Below are 21108 nucleotides of genomic sequence, written 5' to 3' on the forward strand. Positions count from 1 at the left end.
GAGGTGTTAGTTTGGTTAATCACTGGCTCTGCCTTTGAAGTATAAACATAATACAAATAATTATGTATTATCAGTAATAGAGAGGCAGTCCACAAATGAGCTAATGTCTTCTGCAGGTGGATGAGATCATGTCTTGAAGTGCTTAAAGCCCCTGAAATACAAGCTACACGTAACATGTCTGGCCATCCCGATGCTCTCCCCTGGGAAGTTGGCCTTATTCAATGCCACGCTCTACCCAATGGGACCTGAGTGTCCTGGCACATTTTCTGGAGGAGAGAATAATTTTCATTCATGAAACAAAAATTTGACCTCTTGGCTATGTTCCAGGAACCACTTGCCACATAAACCCTCTCTATGTCACGCTCCAGCCAAGTCTGGCCCTTCTAATCACCACATTGCCGAAGAGGCCTCTGGGTCCTGCAAGATATATAATTCACACCCTTTAATTTAGCATTGAATAAACTCTTTTGCATTGTTTCATAAAGTCTAATGTACTGGAGGTCTGTCTCTTCAAATTGCTTAAACATTCCTTGAATAGAAGCCATGTCTTTTCTCTCTTGTTCCCACAGCAGCTAGTACAGCACTGAATGCACATTGTTAGGTCCTCTGAATACCAGCTGACTGCTGATGGATGTGGGAAAGCAAAGTGAGGTTAACTGGGCTGACTTTGGTTGCTGTGTCTCCAGAAATTCTCCTTTAGTGGAACGTGTGCATCATTCTCTCAGATTCCTCCTCTTCTCCCAGACAGGCCTCCCTCTGCTGACATCAGCAGGTACCCCTACATCGTCACAAAGACATCATCATTCTGCTGCCCAAATGGGAGATCCAGAAACAATTTGCCGTGTGTAATTACTGTCTGTGCAGTAGTTCTGCCCCTCGATGTGGCTTGTTCTTGCTGAATCCTTTTTGGCACTCTTTTCCCATCCAACAGAAACACCAGTCATCATCTTCTCCGTCTTCTGCATCCAAGTAGTCACCAGATCCTCTCTCTCCTAACTTGTGAAGATTTTCCATATTCGTTGCCTTACCTCCATCTCCACTACCATTACTTGCATTCATGCCGTTGTCACCTTGTAACCACTTTATTGCAACAGCCTCCTAACTTGTATCTCTGCCACAGGCTAGCCCCCTTCACACTGGACCTGCAGTGATCTTTCAATGATGCAAATGTAATTTTATCACTCCCTTTAATTGTGCCTATTGCTCCAAAGATAAAGTCCAGAATCTTTGACAAAGGGTCTCAAGATCCTTCTCAGTCTAACACCTGTTTCTCCTTCCGTCTCGCTTCTCATCTCCCCTACTTGCGCCCCTCCCCCTTCTCCATTCCAGCTGTGAGCAGCTCCATGTGCAGCTCCATGTGCTTCCTCACATGCCTTCCTCCCCACCTGTGGGCCTTCTGGGTCATACTTTGGAAATTGCCCATTGGTCTCCTCAGTACTCCACTAGACCACTCAACCTTGAAGGGCAGGGGTTTCACCTTTTCCTTACACAAAATAAAAACTTCAAAAATACTAGACTTATAAATGAACATTTAATTGAGTTATTGATGTTTTGATTTGACTTCCCTGTGTTGGGTACATTTGACATTTATTGAGTACTTGCTGTGCACCAGACTGTAGTTTAAGCTCTTTAAACTTAAAAACTTCAGTTTATTCTGAAAAGTAGGTACTATTATATCTCTATTTTGCAGATAAGGAAACTGAGGCACACAGAGACCAAGTTACCTGCCTAACATCACTCAGGTAATAAGCAGTTGAACCAATATAGGATCTCAGGCAGGCCTGTGCTAGACTGTTAACCACTATAACCAATAGACCCTGCATTGCTTTTAATTCGAAGCCATCGATGCATTTACAGGGTATGTCACTGAGGCATGGCTGTGTGGGAGCCAGAAGGACTAACAGAGAAGTGGGAGGGAGACCCATGGCAGTGAGAGAAGGGGGCCTCTTGAATCATATGCAGGAGATTTGGGGAAGCGGCTCAGCCTGGCAGGTGCAGTTTATCTGCCACCACAGCCACCATCAGTCACAGAGTCTCAGATCATCTTCCAGGACACAGAACATCAGTTCAAGAAGACTTGAGTTGAGTACTTGCTATTCTGTGTACTGAGGAGACCAAAAGTAGAATGAGACTCAGATTTTTCATGATACCCATAATCTAGTGAAGCCAACTGCACTGCGTGAAGGGCTGTATAAACCGCAAGGGACTGTGACGACAGCACAGTAGAGGGAGGACAGTCCCCTTTTGTTCACTAATTCTTCTGTTCATCTCCCTGAAGGTTTGTCTAGAACTAATACACTGCTGAGTGCATATGATGGAGAGGTAGGTAGAAAAAATGCTTAATGAATCCAATAACAGGAGTATGAAATTCTCACCATCTTGGATTTTTAGTAAGCCCCAGAAAAATACTTTCAGGGCAGTAAAGCGTATGTTACATAGATGTATGGAACACGGAGGGTCCCTAGACCTTCCCTTCCACTCGTTTCTACATATGGGACTAAACGAATCCCTCGTTCCTGGCTTACACAGAGCCCTGGCATCTCAAGGTTTTCTGGAGGACGTTTGGAAACACAGCGCTTCTCTAGGCTGGGGACAGGGCTGGGGAGAGTGATGAGGCGCTATTTCAGAACAGATGTCAACAGAACCCTTCTCTCCGTGCAGAGAATCATCAAACACATGCCCCATGCCTGCCAGGCAGAGTGACTGAGGCCCAGGCTCCAGAGCACAGAGACAATGAGCTGGCCTCCTGGGGGACTCTCACGCTGCAAACAAATTAGCTTTGATGGACGAATGGCCTTTGCTCATTCTTGGGGAATGTGAAGGTGGGAGCTCGGGCTGGTGCGGAGTTTAATTAAGGCTGGCAGCTGGCGTCGCGGGTCGGATGGCTCTGTGCTCTGCACTCCATTCACATCACAAGTCTCTAGCTGCATTTTGCTTTTCTCCAGGTATTTCTGTTGCCCTGTTCCCTCCGTTACCATCGCCTACATGTATTTTGCATGCTGTTGGAGGGGTGTGATCTTATCCCTGAGCATAGAGAGTCCAGACGGACCACAGTCTAGAGGTAGAAAAACTAAGCTCTAAGGAAACTAGGTAAACCGGTGGCAGATACAGCGCTCCAGTATGAGCTGCTGCTTCTCCACGCTCACTGTCCCTCTGCTTAAATGTACTCACCTGCACCAGTCATTAAATCACAACTACCTTGGGAGGGAGAGAAAGATATCATCGGAGCATGCGTACTGTCCAGTATCGGTGGTCCTCCATCAGGATAGATGATGGTGGTGCCCAGGGAGGGCACCTACCCTGTCCAAGCAAACCAGACACAGAAGGAAAGAAAGCTGACTCCGAATCACACAGTCTTAAGGAAGGGCAGAATCTCTAGCACTTGGAGCTGTGAAAGCTTCTGTCTTAAAGAGCCTGGACTAAATAGGGTTCTTGTAACAGTGAGCGGGGGTGTTGGGATTGTTCAGTTGATTAGCCAGCATGCACCCTTTAATCACATGCTCTAGTGAAGAAACCTTGGCTTTTTTTTCCTTCCTATTCTGGTGACATGAGGTCCAGTTAGACTAAGAAGTAGTAGGGGAAAAACCTCTGTAAAATCTTCTGAGATGGTATCCTCTTTTGGGAGACTGGGTCAGACTGTATGGGGTTTTGGCATATGGTCTTTAGGGAAATGCTTTACCATATTATTGTATGGAACCTGTAATGATGCTGTATATGCTGTAAAAACACTCTCTGGATGCAACGCCTTGCCCTGCATCACCAGCTGTCTGCTTGCTCAAGTCCCATACGAATAAGTTAATTACCTGCAGCAGGAATAGACTTTGAAAACAAAGCAAGAAACATATAAAATAAAGGCTGTTGCCTCCTCGTGTTACAGTTTCTCCTCAGTTACATCATATTCATAAAGAGAATTGGGCAATTTCCTGCAATACTAGAATTCTGGGAAGACTAGGTTTTTAGGATTTCTGACTATAAAGACCCTGAATAGAAAAGTATTCAAGTAGAAAGTACTCAAAACATAAGTCACCCATGGGCCAGTAGCCTTTGGGATAGGATTACCCAGTCTTGGCTTAGGGGGTCTTAAAACTTTAGTAAAGGGAAAGAGTGGGCAGGTCCAGCAAGCGAGACATCATTTGATTTTTGAGGGCGTTGAGGTTGCGGAAGAGGAGGAAGAATGTACAAACACTTCAAAATTAAGGGGAACTTAAAGATTGCCAATTCCAATAATACTTTAAAAATGAAAATGTGGACGTCAGAGAGGTTATCTGTGCCTTAGTAGCTGGCTTGCTTTGACTTCTAAATTGAGGCTTCATGGAAACAGTGTTACCTGTCTCCAAGTAGTAGTCGTAGCTGTTGGTGACTTCTGGCCCTCATTCCTGTTCCTCTCACGGTGTCAGTGTTCAGCCTGTATTGCCAAGTAGGAAACAAAGGCTTGGTATGCAAGGTGAATGTAAGCTGAATTCCCAAGGAAAATGGTGTCTTGTGGAACCAGATTGTAAACTCCGGAAGAACAATAATTTTGTTCTTCATGTCTTTATATCTTTCTTAATATCAAGCACTGTGTTTTACATAAATATAATAAAGTATTTGCTGATTGAAAGTATTCTTATTGTGAAAAAATCTGTAATATTTTCATCAGCAACAATAATAGTGAAGAGTCAAGGGTATGGATGTGAAAACAGACTGTCTGGATTTGAATTCAACTCAGCCAAGCATAAACTATGACCTTGGGCCAATGACCTGACTTTTCTGTGCCTTAGTTTTCTTGGCTGTAAACAGGAATATTAAAAATACCTATATAAAGAGCATTCGTGAGGATTAAATGAGTTAATATATGCAGTGCACTTAAATCAATACCTGGCACAGAAAAATACTCAGTGAACATTAGCTATTTCAGTATGCAGAGAAGGTTGTCTTTAACTTTTTTGAGAAATGTTCCAGAATACCACGATATTACCTAGGCACATGATAAATTAGAATGATTGTTGTAAGGGTCATCAGTTCTTATAGTTCTGGACATTTCTTTGCTCAGAATTAAATTTAATATCTCTTAATCCCCTCTGTTGTCTCTTTTTACACTATAGTGTCCAGATTTTCTATTAATGAGTAAATAGATTCCCTATTTGGGTCACTATTGTCTAGAGCCACATTCTGGTCTGTCCATTGTCCTCTTACAAATTATTGTGGATAAGATCCCAGTGACTTTCTTCCTTTGGTCCCACCAAGACATCAGTGTCAGTCAGCCTTCCCTCCTTCAGCAAAGTTGTGTGTAGGTTCTTCTCCCATCTGTGCCATCAACCCTCACTCAAGTTGATCCTGACATCTTCATGACTGTTCCCTTGAGACTTGGGGATTTTCTTCTCCTCATCCTTTAGAATCCACCTTGAAACTCATCTTAACTTAAATAAGAAAAGTCTGCCTTTGTACTCATCTGTCCATCTGTCCATGCATCCATCCAACCAGCCAGCCAGTAGTTACTTTGATTCATAGCTCTTTGCCCTTGAGATGTTATTGTGTGACCGATCCCCAACTGATATGAGTAGGTATCCTCATTCTGGTTTTATTTCCACAGTTTGTTCCTCCAGATCTCTGCGTCTGCAATTTTGTGCTGGAGCAGTCCCTCTCTGTCAGAGCCCTGCAGGAAATGCTTGCCAACACTGGTGAAAATGGCGGCAAAGGGGTGAGTACCTGAATTATGTCCTAGATGGGGATTGGGACACAACATGGCCCAAAAGAACACACTTCATTTTGTTCCTCCAGTTTTGAACAGGAAAACCTTAGGATCCTTGAGTTGATCCTCTGCTCTTATTTAGCAGTCCTAATTCTGCTTCCTTTGGATTAACCAGCTTCCACCAGAAAATAGAAGAGATCACCACTAATGCTGCCTGAGCAGGGCATAGGACATGAACCCACAATCCACCAGGAGATGTGGAGAGGCTGAAAGCACCTTGAGATGGAGGGTATGAGTTAGGTAGTTTCGTTTTTCTTGGAAAAGTCTCATCAGAGATTGATGACTGCCCAGTGGAACACAACCAGGTTACAGCAGTTTGGAGAGGATTTCCTGTAGAATTCAGAATCTTTGACATGTGCCCAGATCGCCATAGTTTCACTCATGATGAGCAGATTCAGAGCTCTCTTGAGTTTTTATTGTGAGTAAAATGGTCTCTAAGTATTTAACTGAGGGATGATGGTCTCCCAAAGGTCTCCCAGGCAAGGCTTTGGCCAGAGACTCCGAATAATTTTTGACTCTTCCCATAATGACCCACATCAGTTTATATTCATTTAGCATCAAGTATTTTAATTCTATGGCCTGAATAATATTCTTTCCAAAATGCAGAGCTAATCGTTACACATTATTGTTTAAAACTCTCTATCTTCCCATTTCCTTGAGAGAAACTCCAAATTCCATAACTGGGCATAATGCCCTTCAGGATTCAGTGAGCCCTGCGTACCTTTCCTGCCCAGTCTCTCACCACAACCCCCACCCAAGCATTCAGTGATCCAACCACATTGAATTCCTTTCACTTCCTCAAACACAACAATTCTCTTTACCTCTGATCATAAGTGTCGGTCGTTCCCTCCATTTAGAACAGCTTTCTCCTCCTCTCTCTTATCCCTTATGTAATCTTTACGTCTCCTTCAAGGAATGAGTCTAGGTGTTAGATCAGCTGAGAAGCCTTTGACCCCGTAAGTCTAGAATGGGTGCCTTTGTTTGAGCAACAGTCAGTAAATATTTCTGACCACTCTGTACTATAACAGCAAGTCTGATTTTTTGCATCCTGTGCTGCAGGTAGGTAGGAACTATTTGCAGTACCCAGCACAATTTATTACTTGACTGGAATGAACTCATACGTCATACAGAAGTATTCCGTTTAGTGGTAGAACAGACAATGACCAGAGACACAAGAGAACCAGTATTTACATTTAGGTTACCTTCCAACTCTTACCGTGATCTATATATAAGTCCTCTAATCTCTTAAGGCTGTAGTGTTCTCATCTATAAAATTAGGATGTTTGATTAGTTTTCTAGGGTCCCTCACATCAGTGTTTGTGATTCTCCACTCTTTTGGTTTAGAATAACAGGCTTTCATCAGTCACCTGGAAATAGCTTTGTTTTGTTCCTTAGAGCATTAGCGCAGGTGAGTTTTTGTTCTTTTGATGTTCACTGAAGTCTGTGTTCACCACCCCCTTGCGCTGACCTCAGTACCCCACACTCTCCCCCATAGGCACACGCCCTCAGATGTTTCCAGTTCAGTGGAACAAACTTATTTTTAATTGCTGACTTTTTTTCCAAGGCAGTTAACTCATGAACTACAGGCATCTTTAGTGAAGGAGACTTGTTTGATTTGGAGTATCACTGCTTTGAATATCCACCAGGATCATAGACCCCACCAACATGTGGCCCCAGGACAGAAATTGGGAAGATAGAGCTATGTTAACTGGAGAATTACCTCATGGACATTCTTTTATCCTATTGCGTTCAAAAATTTTTCAAAGGACTTTGTCTTTATTATTTAGTTTGAGTAGTTTCTGGTGTCTTGTAGATGACAAAGTAAATGCAAAAGTTCTGGTTATAATCCTTGCTCTTCTTTGTTGCCAGGAACTTAAATAATAGTCTTAACTTGGCTTTAAAAAAAAAGAATAAATAACAGTTTATTTTCCAAATGAAATGCGAAGTCCAACTTAAGAAGACTGAATGCTTGGTTCTGGAACATAGAACTAAGACTAAGACCTACCTTAATTACCAGCCACGTCATGGCAGAAGTTTGAGGCCATCTTTAGTTTCCAGTATTTAAAAGCCAATATGTTAAATATTAACAGGGGAATCTATTCTTTTTGAAAATGAGAGTCAAAAAAAGATAATCCATGACATTTTTCTCATTAAATATTCACTGGACAACAATCGCTATATTGAGTCAGATCTGAAATTTCCCATATGTCAAACTGGCATTTTTTGCTATTTACCAAAGAAGAGAGAGATCTAATAGTTGTTTCCTATCTTGATACATTATTACTATTATTATTATTATTAATAACTAGAGATATTAGAGCTAGAAGGAAGGGACTTGATGTAAAGATAGGGGAGGATGCTCTTTTTAAATGATTGCAATGTTGTTTGTTGGTGGTTCCCCACTAGTTACCTGGATGGCAGCTTCAGTTGCTATAACCCTCTTGGAACTCTCTCACATTTCCATCTGGGCTCTCAATCTTTATTATGAGAAATAATATTTTTCTAGAACCTCTTGAGTCTGAATGTTTTGCTTTTCTGAAGTGATTGCTGTGCACACTTACTATTAGTACTTAATTTGATTTGAGATGATAATACTCAGCAGGGAAGAAAAAGAAAAAGAGGAAGAATCAAGGAGGAAGTCAGTTAAGTGACAGACCATAATGATTCTCTGGGGAGCCTGGGGATGTTTGCCAGGGTTGACGCCTCCTTTGCATGTCAGTCCATTCTGTTTGGAAATAGGCATTTACTGCTTTTAAATAGATACTACTTTCACTAATGATCATGACTGCCACCAAACAGGATGCTTTGAAGAATGTCATTTTTCCTTCTAGGCATAAATTGGTCCTTGTGTGTCTGTTTACTGCTGCACAGTAACTGGACTGTTTTTTTTTAAATGACTTCAGTTTGTTTAGTCACATGATGAGTGTGCAGAAGTCTTTTTGCAAGGATTGACAGTTCTGCAGCAGTCCCTTTCTGCTAACAAACAAAGGTGTCTGGCTTGGTTTAAACACAGAGAGTTTATTATTGAAATGTCCTTTGCTGCAACCCGTAGTACGTGGGACTCAGCTTTATGTTGAAAAGGAGAATGAATGATGAGGAGGTCCTGGGGACAGAGAGTGTTGGTGCCCCTGAGTCCACCCTCGCTAAACTCAGCCTTGGGTGACTTTACCTCTGATTAAATCCTATCTGATGTTATTCCGGGGAATATTGCCAAGAGATGGGTGCTTGCCACTGTAGCCAATTAAATAGCTGGAGTTTGAAGTAAAATCCCTGTTTACAAATGTTAACAGATCTTCACACTTTGAATTGATGGAACCTATAGAATGTGAGGTCCCCGGCCACCTTTAGCAGGACACTGGGCTAAATAAGAGATGTCAGCATCTCCCTCTGAGCCCTCACTCTTCATCATCCTCTAACAGTGACTGAATACAGAGCTTGCAGCATTTGCAGGGACAGAAAGTCAGGCTTCAGAATCAGGCAGATGTGTTTTCAGTCCAACTATACTGGATGGGGTGACCTCTGAGACTCGTTATTCCTACTTTCTGTACCTTTCTTTCCACATCTTCAAAATGCAACCTCCTTCATAGGGTCGGGGGAGAATTAAATGAGATAAATGCCAACAAGTGCCAGTGGGTGTGGAAATGAGTATCAATTCCTCTTTCACCTCTGGTCTGCTTCCTCCTGGCACGGGTCCATCAGTCACATTTAAATGCCTCAAAGGAGGGAGAATCCCGCTCTGTATAACCAGGTGCATGTTAAATCGGTGGCCATATAACCACAAATGGATTTTGATGTGAATGAGCATAATGCTTCTAAAAATGAAAAGCCTTGATTAATACGATTACCAGCTACACTCCAGATAAGGGCTGTGGTTTTCTATAAAAATTGACTTAATCACTGTCAGACTTTGACCACGTAAAAAAAAGATGAAATATACATGTAAAAAGCGTTAATGTTATGGTTGTATATGATCACACTTGACTTTAGATTCTAAAATATCCAGAATTCCAGCACACAATCAGCCTTTTGAACTTGATTGGGAAATGTAACCTGGGAAGTTCCTATTTCTGCAAGAACCCTTCTCACAGATAACCTCACTGAGAGGTGGTTCTTTAATTCTCTGTATTACTTACGAGAGTCCCATTAACCCTAAAAGGAACTTCAGGCTCCTTTCATTTGCCCTACCTTTAGAGTAGGGGATACTACACACAGTGCATTCGCTAGAGAAATGCACACGGGGCGCATGGCCCATTGTCCTGGCCAGGGATGTTGTGACCAGGCCTCCTGAGAAACTAGGGTTTGCCCCCTACCGTCGTGTGACCTTGTAAATAGCCAAGGAGGCATAATCTTAACATTTTGCTGTATTTGTGTGAAGGTGATTTGAAGTATGTGTCATGAGATACTTAACCTTCTAGCCAAGTTCAAGACATTCATTCATCTTATAAAGTCACAGAAAATTTAGTTACAGAATGGTGACAGCATCATTTAAGAAGAATTTGCTAAAGATGTTTCTCCCCTGACATTGTTCGGCAATGAACAAATCAAAACAGATGTTGATGAGGGGAAGCAGAAGCCCCCGGTCTGAAGTTTGAATTCTGGCTGTGCTCAAATTTTAAGTTCTTGTGCGAACTCATCCAGAATGAAGAAGGCGGAAAGCGGCCTCACCTCTTTATTCCTGGGGTCCTGGGTTCCCACCGTTATTTCTTTCTTAGGGAAGAGAAGGGATGACCTCCATCATCCCCATGTCACCTCAGTCTGAGGTCTTTGCCTTCCCTTTGTATTAGTCAGAAAAGAACCAAAATGAGAATTTATTTTGTGGGTAGGGAGGGAACAAGACTGATGGAGGAACTACGTACATAATTCTAAATAAACCGCATCCCCCTTGACATTTTTTGAAAGAAAGAAAGAAATCACTTAATGAGACAAATCTAACCTTGGGCCTTAATTACACCTTTAGAATAAGACACAAGATTTCCTTTGGAGAAAAAGTACAAAGTCACTTCTGCATGGGTTGGGATATCGGTTGCAGGACCTACCCATATTCACCTTAAAGCTAGGGTAGCCAGGATGCGCCAAAGTAGCCACATTAGGTGTTCAGGCCTGAACTTCCTTTGCGCTAGTTTGTAAAAAGTACCTCCTTGGTGCTCCCACTCAGGACCTCCCCTCTCCAGTGCCAATGCCTGTCGGGTTGTTCATCCCAGGAATTTTACCTTTGACTACTGCCTAACTGGCAAGAGCAAGATACCAGAGTATTAAATCCTTAGCTTGCTTGACTTGATGCTGCTTTTTTCTTTTGAAAAGGGCAAAAATGACATTCTGACTTGGAGTGCTTCGCTTTCTTTTTTTAACCCATAGCTGGTCATCTATACCTACTACAGAAAAACAATATTTTTATATTAACAACATAACGACCATACCTATTTGGTGAAATTCCTCTTACATGGGAAAACTTGAGAGGTTTATATGTCAAAAACTGCTCTTTAAAATCTTCCCTGTGTTAGAGAGTTCACTCACATTTGCTCACGGGACTAAGCTGAGTCAGGTTGGGTCCTAGCACTGCCACCAACCGGAGGTTTGAGTGTGGGGTTTGGTTTCACCATCTCTAAACAACAAGATGCAGAGGAACTTCTTTCCATCTGTGGTGGTTGCAATTCACCAAGTTAGAAAGGAGAAGTGTCACCACCTCACTTCCTCTGGTGTGTCCCACTGACAGTATCTCATCACACAGTTAGCTGGGGATATGTGAGCCTGTATGCATTAGCTGTTACTCTGGAGACCCTGGCTCCCATAATTTTAGGTAGATGGATAAATGTGTTTATTGTCTTTTTGCCTTGGTGTGGACAAAGCAAAATTTTCAAGCTCCATCCTGAACAGCAGCCCTAAAGCACTAGGTGATGATGATACAGTTTTAATTTTTTCTTGAGTTATGTATCTCCTATAAGTCTTCTTGTGGAAGAATATAGGATGTATTTGATGTATTTTATTGTTTTGACAGAATTTCATTCTTCAATGAGCCAAATATTATTTTCAGAAATTAAACAATAATGAAAAGCCTCCAAACTAACATTTTTAATGTGTTTTTCCACAGACCAAATTGTCATTAAACTTATGTTTCTTCTCATCCTGCTTTTTTCCCTCCTTACTATTCTTTCTCATGTTATGCTGTAATTTTAGAATTTTATGCTGATATAATGGACTCCAATGTTTCTCTGATAAGATGTAATTTACGAAATGCATGCAAGTAATTCATACTTCATTGTTGAACTGGCCTTTTGATAACATGATATCTAACTAAAATTTGCCATCTGGAAGACCTTACTTCATGGTAAGAAAACTCCTCTTTGGTAAAAGAAAAAATCTAATTGATTGTTTCCAGTATTTTTAAGAAAAAGAAATTCCAGATTTTCTGATGTAGGTACTGACCATTTTCCTTGGGTGGATTTTCTTGCATAAATGTAATTACAAAAAAGTGCTGTAGACAAATTCAGGCTATAGTATGTTGCTTGCTTGCTCGTTTCTTGATGACATCAGCACTGTACTGGAAAAATAAAAACAAACTTTTACATTGAATGCCACTGCTAACTTCTAGCTAAAATAACAAAATATTCACCAGGTAGGAGCTCCATACCCTTTACTCCCATTGGGGTTTTTCTCTATAGTATCAGCAGATTCCTCAAATTACTTGAAAGCTTTCAACAAGATTGGAGGATATTAAAATACCCATGTACTGTTTTGTTTTTTATTTTGCAAGCTCAGTGACCTTTCCGAATGGGTGTTACTCACTCCTTTACTGCAGGTGTACTCTGCACGGACAGCTGACTCCAGCTGGATTTGTAATGAACTGGGCCTTTCACTTCTGAGTGTTCTGGGGCAGTTTCTATCCTCTGTGCCTCTGCAATTTAAAAAAAACAAAACAAAACAAAAAACAAAACACCACACACTTCAATCTGGTGGAATTAGATGTGGCTGCACACTTAGAAATTTGTTGCCAAGAAGCTCGTTCAACTGCTGCTTTGCAATTTGAAGAATAAATTGCCTTTTGACTCATTTTTTTCCCCCTCAAGACATTAAAATTGTTTTTCAAGTCTCTCTTTTTCCCTCTGAATATGGTCTAGAGGGCCTGGGGCCATTGAGTTCAACTGGGCGAGATGACAAACATGCAAGCTTGCCTTCATCCAAGCTTCTCGGTGCTTCAGACTCTCCCAGGCTATTATGCAACTCCAGCTTTGCTCTCCCATAAGGCTGGAATTCATAATAAAAATGGAAAAAGCTAATTGGATATTTTCCGTTTCTCACGCAGCATCCCCAAAATGAACCAGCAGCAGAGCCAATGTTAATTTCAACAGTCACGAACAACCATTAAAGTTAACTAGCTTTTTACATTTCTTCATATCCTGAGTAGAAGGGTTTTCAAGTCAGAGAACCCACAGAATTAATTTTTAAAGCTCCAGACTCTATCAAATCGCCCCTTTCTGAATATAGTGTTTTAGCTTTAGTGGAATTGCCTTTTCTTTGGTGGAATCTTTTTCATTCTAAAGTCAGTGCCTCCTGTTTAATCAATCTGCTTCTGTGATCTTGAGGTTACTTTGCGAATGTGATAACATATAGCTTCGCTGATGTTTCACAAACTCTGGAATTCTTCTCATTCTTGCTATGGACATTGGAATGTTCTGTCAGTGTAGTCTGGTCACACTGAATTCAGTCATCTTAGAAAGCTTGAGTGTCTTCCCTAGGGCTGGACTAAAGATAGTTTTCTCTCCCTCTTTCTCTCTCTCTTTGACACATTTTAATTGCCAAAAAAAAAAAATTGAACATCTTCATTAAAGTTTCTTAAAGGAATGAGGAGGGGTTGAGGTATCTAAACTTTTTCCAGCACTTACTAACTAGGTAAACAGTTGTACTCTTAGGTGGGGGGTGTTTTGATAAGAGATTTTGCTGAAAATTTTCTTTTAAATCACTAGTCAGGAGGGAGAGATGGATTTCAGCTGCATTGCTAGGAATTTGTTTTAATCTTAAATTGTAGAATATTTGAATTTAGGGGAAATATTTTCATTTTGAGACTTGCTTACCTTTTACAAATGAAGCACATTTGGAATTCAAGAAATCCTGGGAGAATGGAAGCCTTTCAGGTTATTTATTAGATTTTTTCCTTTGATCATGTAATTTACTTTTAATAGCTACCAGAGTTTAAATTATATATTTGTGGGGAAAATTGAATGAACTAGAAAAAATGCCAACTTATTTCCATTTCATGAAAGTTTAATGAAAGCACTTATTTGGATATTCTGGTAAAGAAAAATTAACTTGGTGCCAGAGAAACCCTGATCTCAACTGGCATTTTAATCCTCCCTGGAGCAAAAACCCTGTAGCCAGTGCCCCAGATCTATGATTACTAATAACTGGTTTTAGGACAGAAAGATCTGGAATGACCAAATGGAATCAATGGAGAGAAAGCGAGAATAAGAACAAGAAGATGTAGGGAGCCTGTTGGGTAAAAAGGCCTCCTACTCTGTAGAGAAAGAGGAGGAAAGCTGAAGGCAGAAAACTTCTGTTCTTACCTGCTGTCTTCTGTAGCTGAGACTTGGGGTGGTACTGAGGTGGACAGTGTTCCCCATTCCAGAGCTGTTGCTCTGGTAGGTGGGAGGAAATTATGGGACTAATGGGGGCTGGCCTTCTGGCCTGAGCACTGCCGCTCTCTGTGCCTTGTTCTGCTCCTCTGCAGAACGAGTCCTCTGAACTGCATTAATAGCTCCTGAACATCTTGGGACACTGTTTCGGGACCAGTGTCTGTCCATGAGGAAATTTGCGAGTCATCATCAGGAAAATAAAGACAATGTATGATTGTTTCTTTAAGCTAACTTTATAAATGGAAAGGTCTGCCTTTCTTGTTCTCTGTGATTATGTCCTTTTTAGTATTTTATAATGGAAATAAAGTTGGTAAATTTACTTTTTGGAAATTATAGTGATAGTGTAGGTGACAGCTCCTTTCCTTTCTTTTCCTTTCCTTCCTTCCTCCTCGCTTTCCTCTAGCCCTCCCTCCCTTCTTTCCTTTTTCTTTCTCTTTCTTGACAGCTTTCTTTCTTACTTTTTTTTTCATGCCCTTATTGGGCAAAAGATAAGATTGGCAACTATGTTGATGATCCATTTTGGTCCTATTGTTGAAGTCGCCCCAGTTCTTGAGCTTGTGAACCCCTGAGGCCTATTCTCGTGTACAGCTTGTGGGCTCCATGTTCTAAGTGGTTTTGGCCAAACACCAGGCACATGTTTTGGCTGAAAAGCTGTTGCTTTGCAAAAATATTTTTGATAGTTGATATCAACCCAGATAGTTGATGGTGGTAGTTATCCACATCTTCTTTGGTGGATAACTCCAGGTCTCAGCTCTGTGTTGGAAGGGAGAGGCCTCTGAGATCATAGCACCTGTGTGCAGCCTATGTTTTCATTCTGGAGAGAAAAGTGGAGCCAGCACATTGTTAAGAATACTATGCTGCCGTCTTATTAGTGATCTGTGGCTGAAGGCTGGGTTCCCCGCCCCCATTTCTCTACTGCTCATTTGTTTTTATAAAACAGAGGGAGTGAACAGGAGAACTGGGATGTTGTTCTTAAGAATGAAGTCAGAGCTGTTCCTATGTCGATGTGGCCAGCATCATGCAGGCTTCTGCTGAAGAACAGCCTCTGGGAATTTGCTTGAGAAAGTGCTTCCTCTTCCTGACTCCCCTGAGTCTTGCTCTCAGGGGTGTGGGCTGGGGCCAGTGATGGAAACTTGTAGCATGATCGCTCCTGAAAATACCTGCTTTTATGTCTTTGGTGAGATATTAGAAAGGTAAATTGAGTGCATTACTTTATATTTCTAACCAGGTGTATATCTTTAAATAGATTTGTTTGTTTCTGAAAGTCTATGACTCGGTATTAGAAATTTTAAGACTTACTACTGGAATACAGAAGTCTCCAGATTTAATCTTACCAGTGAGTATAGGTAACTGAATTCTAATTCTTGAGGAACCTTTTAGTCAGCCAAGCAGAGAGAGCTATCCATGGTGCTGATTCTCTAAGCCAGCGCAGGACTCTGTGTGTTCAGTTCAAGACGCAGCTTCAGGGGCAAGAGGACCAGGCATTTCGCCCCAGTAGTCTGTAGGACTGTCTCTCCTTGTTACAACCCCAGCAACTTTACTTATGCCTTGCCCCTTATGGGGATTTTCCCATGCAGCTTGCTTAAGGGACTGCTGGCAAACCCTGATTCAATTTTAGGATTTGCACAAATTTTGGAAACAATGACTTGATGTAGTATATAATTCCTTCACTCAGCCTTTAACTGAGTCCAATAACACATTTCTGCACCAGTTTCATCCAGAGATTTACAATAATAGGGGAAAAGGAAGGTGAATATTTACTAAGAGGCTAGCATTTCAGAACTTCTTGCTCCATTCGGGGTTGTAAGTTTTGTGGTGGATTCTGCACCCTGTCGTATTCTCGTACCACCCTCAGGCAGGCCTCAGCCCCAGGATGATGTTCAAGGCCTGGGAAAGGTCTAAGCAGCAGATGATTAGCCTGGGTCACCAGGAGAATGAGCAGCGACTGTTTTCCAATTCATTGTTGCTTCTGGGCAGCCACTTGGATATGTAGGGCAACAGGGATAGACAAATCCGTGATTTATTAGCAACACTGATTTCAGTCAATGTCAGTGTGGAAACAGTAGGACTGCAGTACTCCCAGGCTCTCTCAAGAATGCATTCTCAAGTTAATCTGTTCATATGGAACTCCAATTTTTGGTCTCGTAGCCTCAGTCTTTTCCTAGGGCACAGACCCCTCTTAAATTCTTTACTGTATCTCTTCCCCACGTGGAGCAAACTAGACCATAGTTGTTTCACCTCTAACACTATTTACTTAATTTGCCATTTTTTATTAGATTTTATTAGATTGAGCTGTTCCCAGGGAAACCAGGAATGATAAATTCACTTGCTGAATCCTGGTGCTAACAGGTCCAGTTGCAACTGATTTCTTGTTTCGCCTAGTTTCTTTTGTGCTTGCAAGAATATTAAATACTCCTCGGTTCTGCCAGTTCCTTTACCCCATTTGTCTCTCTGTCCATAAGGACTCCCTGACTTGTGTACTTTTAGAAATATACATTCGCTTCATTTTAATCCTATTTATGAACTTTGGCATTTTTCTTCCTGGTGAATAATAAATATCACTCAACATTTCCCCACATTTATGCTTGTCTTTCCAAACATTTCCCCCTATATAAAAGGAATGTATTTGTGTCTGTCTTTTTTACTTCATTTCTTTTTCCCCTGTAGTATGCTGCTACTAAAATATAATTCTAATAGAAGAAAACAGAATCTAATTTAATCTCTTGTATTAATAAGCACGTTAGATTTCAACATAGTTTAAATCCCTCCTTCTGAAGAGTGATGTCCCAATTGTTGTGAAACATCCCAAATTAATTAAGAGAAATCTGTATTAGACATTCACTTGTGTTTCATCCAATAAGGGCCACTTTAGCTTTTCCTCAGGTCTAGCACAAAACAGAGGTACACCCAGCCCCAAATCCTGTTTTTAGCACTTGTACATATGTGTATTCCTCCAAACCAAAAGACTTCCAAATCTATATGATCTATTTTAAATATAATCTCTTGATCTGAGCTTTCCCAGAAGTGTCAGGCTGTGTCTAGCTTTCCCTTACAAATCCCAGGAGCCCCAGAGCAGGGAAGGCTGAGAAGACATCACACCTGTAGGGTCCTCAACCTTCCTGACACTCCAGAGTGTCTAGTCTGTAGCGCACGGGAACTTAAATACCATTCTGCGCCAGACGGAGCTCTTGCAGCACTCCATAATACATTTTTTTTGAAAAGTGATCCCTATAGTAGTTCACCAATAAGGAAGAACCTAGGTCACCATGTTATCAAAATCAATGCAAGAACCAAACACGTGACCCAGTTTTCTCCCACCTTCTAAATAGCCTTCTACTTTATACCCTTATTTTATAATCTAGTGAGTGAAAAATAGTATCTACACAGGATTATCATAATTTGAATTTAGAATCCCTGCTTTAAGACTGGTAGGAATTCACACATATGTTACAGTGACTCATTCACATATTGTGTTACCCCATGACCTTCGTGTCATCTTAGACTCACACCTCTCTGTGGATACCTGACCTGTCCCAAAATATCATGTCATTTTCTTAGTGATGCTCAGATCCTCTCTGTTTTTCCAGTTTTTTTTTTTTATTATTCCTGCTGAGGTCTTTGAGAGGAGTCTTTCTTCCAAAGCTTATCTCAATTTTTTGTCACAGATATGAAGTTACACAACTCTTTAAAAATCCCTGGTTCCATCTCATGGTGAATAATGTTAGAGACCAGACTCTGGGGTGACAGGTGTGTGTTATGTTGCCCCACCCCGTGACTAGTGGGAGGAGGTATTGGTGTGATACTGAAAGAGATTACTTAAAGCACTTACTGATCGAGGCTTCAGTTTTATGAAGAATGCGAATGCAAGGTTCACAGTGATAACACTGATATAAGTCCAGCCTCGCTTTGTTTTTCTTGCTTTATTAAAACATGAACACTTATTAAACTATTTTTTCTCTTGGCGGTAGCAGACTTCCTGCTGTATTGTATTGTGCTGTCCTTTCTCCATTATTTAAAAAGCATTTGGGGAATACCTGCTGTGTGTCTGTGGTTTCCATCCTCTGGTTTCATGGCACAGTTTTCCACCGTATTAAGGAAGCTCTTCTTCCTTGATTCTTCACACTGCACAGACAGCTACAGATGCATATTGATTACTAGTCGGTGATAAATTACTAGGAATTTTTATAGCTGCCCTGGCTCAAGGCAGTCTGTCTGTTCCTGTGACTCCCTTTCACTGAAGACTCTTTAGATAACATATTTACTTCAGATTTCTGAGGATCATTCACAGTCAGCAGCGATCTCTCCTGGTGTAAAGAGTAGAGATGAACTGCAATATTCTTTTTGTTTTTGTTGTTGTTTTTGATTGAAATGTAATTGATGTACAGCACTGTACAAATTTAAGGTGTACCGCATGACAACTTGGCATGCACCTATTGCAAAATGATTACCATAGTAAGTTTAGTTGAGATCCATCACTTCTTTACATGTAGTTACAAAATTTTTTTCCCTTGTGGTAAGAACTTTTAGGATTTACTCTCTTAGCACCTTTCAAACGTCCCATACAGTAGTGTTACCCATAGTTGTCTGTTAGATGTTGTATCCTCAGTGCTTATTTGTCTTATAACTGGAAGTCTGTAACTTTTACCCCCCTTCACCCAATTCCACCGCTCCTTATCGCTTGTCTTGTGAACCACAAATCTGATATCTTTTTCTATGAGTTTGAGTTTTTTTTTTAGATTCCACATGTAAGTGAAATTAGACAGTTTTTCGTCTTTTTCTGTCTGACTTATTTCACTTAGCATAATGTCCTCAAGGTCCATCCATGTTGTCACAAATGGTAGGGTTTCCTTCTGTTTTATGGCTGAGTAATATTCCACTGTGCCACATTTTCTTGGTCTATTTGTCTGTTGATGGACACTGAGACTGTGTTCATGTCTTGGCTATTGTAAATAATGTTGCAGTGAACATGGGGGTGCAGATATCTCTTAAACATAGTGATTTCATTTCCTTTGGATAAATACCCAAAAGTGGAATTGCTGGATCATATGGTAGGAACCACCATACTGTTTTCCACAGTGGCTATGCTAACTTACATTCCTACCAACTGTATGAGGGTTCACTTTTATCTACATCCTTGCCAGCATTTGTTATCTCTTGTCTTTTTGATGATATCCACTCTAAGAGGAAGGACATGATATCTTATTGTATCATTTCCCTAATAATTAGTGATGTTGAACGCCTTTTCATATACTTGGCCATTTGTGTGTCTTCTTTGGGAAAATGTCAATTCAAGTCCTTTGCCTATTTTTGATTGAATTATTTGGGGTTTTTTGCTGTTGAGTTGTCTGAATTCTTTATATATTTTGAGTATTAACCTCTTATCATATACATGATTTGTGAATATTTTCTTCCATTTTAATTTTGTTGCAGTTGCTTTGAGGGTCATAGCCAAAAAAACCATTGCCAAGACCTATGTTGAGGAGCTTTTTCATTGTTTCCTTCCAGGTTTATGGTTTTAGGTTGTACATTCAAGTCTTTAATCCATTTCCATTCATTTTTGAGTGGTGTTAAGATCATCCTTTTACATGTGAATACCCAGTTTTCCCAGCACCATTTATTGAAGAGACAGTCTTTTCTCCATTGATTAGTCTTGTCTCCATTGATTAGTCTTGACTCCTTTGTCAAATATTAGTTGACCATGCATGCGTGAGTTTATTTCTAGGCTCTCAATTCTGTTCCTTTGATCTACGTGTCTGTAGACACTATATGGTTTCGATTACTATGTCTTTGTAATAAAGCTTGAAATCAGGAAGTGTGATGTTTCCAGCTTTGCTTGTCTTTCTCAGCAATGTTTTAGCTATTTGAGGTTTTCTGGAGTTCCTTTCTGTAAGATTTTTTTTCCTATTTCTGTGAAAAATGCCACTGGAATCCTGATAGGGATCACACTGAATATGTATGGCTTTGCATAGTATGGACATCTTAACAATATTAATTCTTCCAGTGCATGAACACAGGATATCTTGCCATTTATTTCGTCTTCTTCAGTTTCTTTCATCAGTGTCTTGTATCCTTCAGTGTCCAGATCTTTGACCTTCTTGGCTAAATTTATTCCAAGGATTTTTTTTTTTGATGTTGTTGTAAATGGGATCTTTTATTTCTTTCTTTTTCAGCTAATTCGTTGTTGGCAGTGTTCTTTTCTGTACCAAATCACCACATTATATTAATGGTAACCACCAGCCTCACTAGGAAGTGACTGATTTGTTCCCAGCCATTGAAGGGTCACACATCGACACTGCTGAGATTTAGTTTTATTTTGGCGTAATTTTTTTCAAATTGTAAACCATACTTGGAGTTTCTGAGCCACTCTCCTCCTCCTCTCACAGACAGCAGGTGCTAATTTTAATGTGCCTTTTCCCCCTTGCCCACAAAGCTTTGCTGTGGTTGCTTGTAGCTCTAGTTAGTTGGGTTTTAGTATCATTCCCAGGTGGTTATCCTCCGAGTGCCAATGTGATAAATTCACTCCCTGCACAATGGGGAGAAGTAGATCAGATAGTGCTTGCTGTATCCAGGTCCTGACTTCCATTCACAGATCAGCAGAGGAGACTTTCAAAAGAAAAAGGTTTATTTTTCTCTTTGACAGAAGAGCTAGTTGGTGGCAGGACCCACTTAGACTTGAGCTAGGCTTTTGAAATAGCACTGCCCAAGTGTTAGATGATTCAGAACAAATCTAAGAGACCTTACATACAGACC

The 21108-nt window shown here is 40.7% G+C and overlaps 1 protein-coding gene across 1 annotated transcript in view; it reads left to right on the forward strand.

Annotated features, from left to right (window-relative positions):
• Positions 1 to 21108, forward strand: part of LOC140697035 (ryanodine receptor 3-like) — a 59694-nt gene that overhangs the window by 20696 nt on the left and 17890 nt on the right. Inside the window, exon 3 of the mRNA XM_072963889.1 lies at positions 5573 to 5680. Coding sequence (XP_072819990.1) covers positions 5573 to 5680 — 108 coding nt within the window. The remainder of the gene's footprint in view (positions 1 to 5572; positions 5681 to 21108) is intronic.

Source organism: Vicugna pacos, chromosome 6 (genome assembly GCF_048564905.1).
Source record: "Vicugna pacos chromosome 6, VicPac4, whole genome shotgun sequence".
Taxonomy (NCBI): Eukaryota; Metazoa; Chordata; class Mammalia; order Artiodactyla; family Camelidae; genus Vicugna; species Vicugna pacos.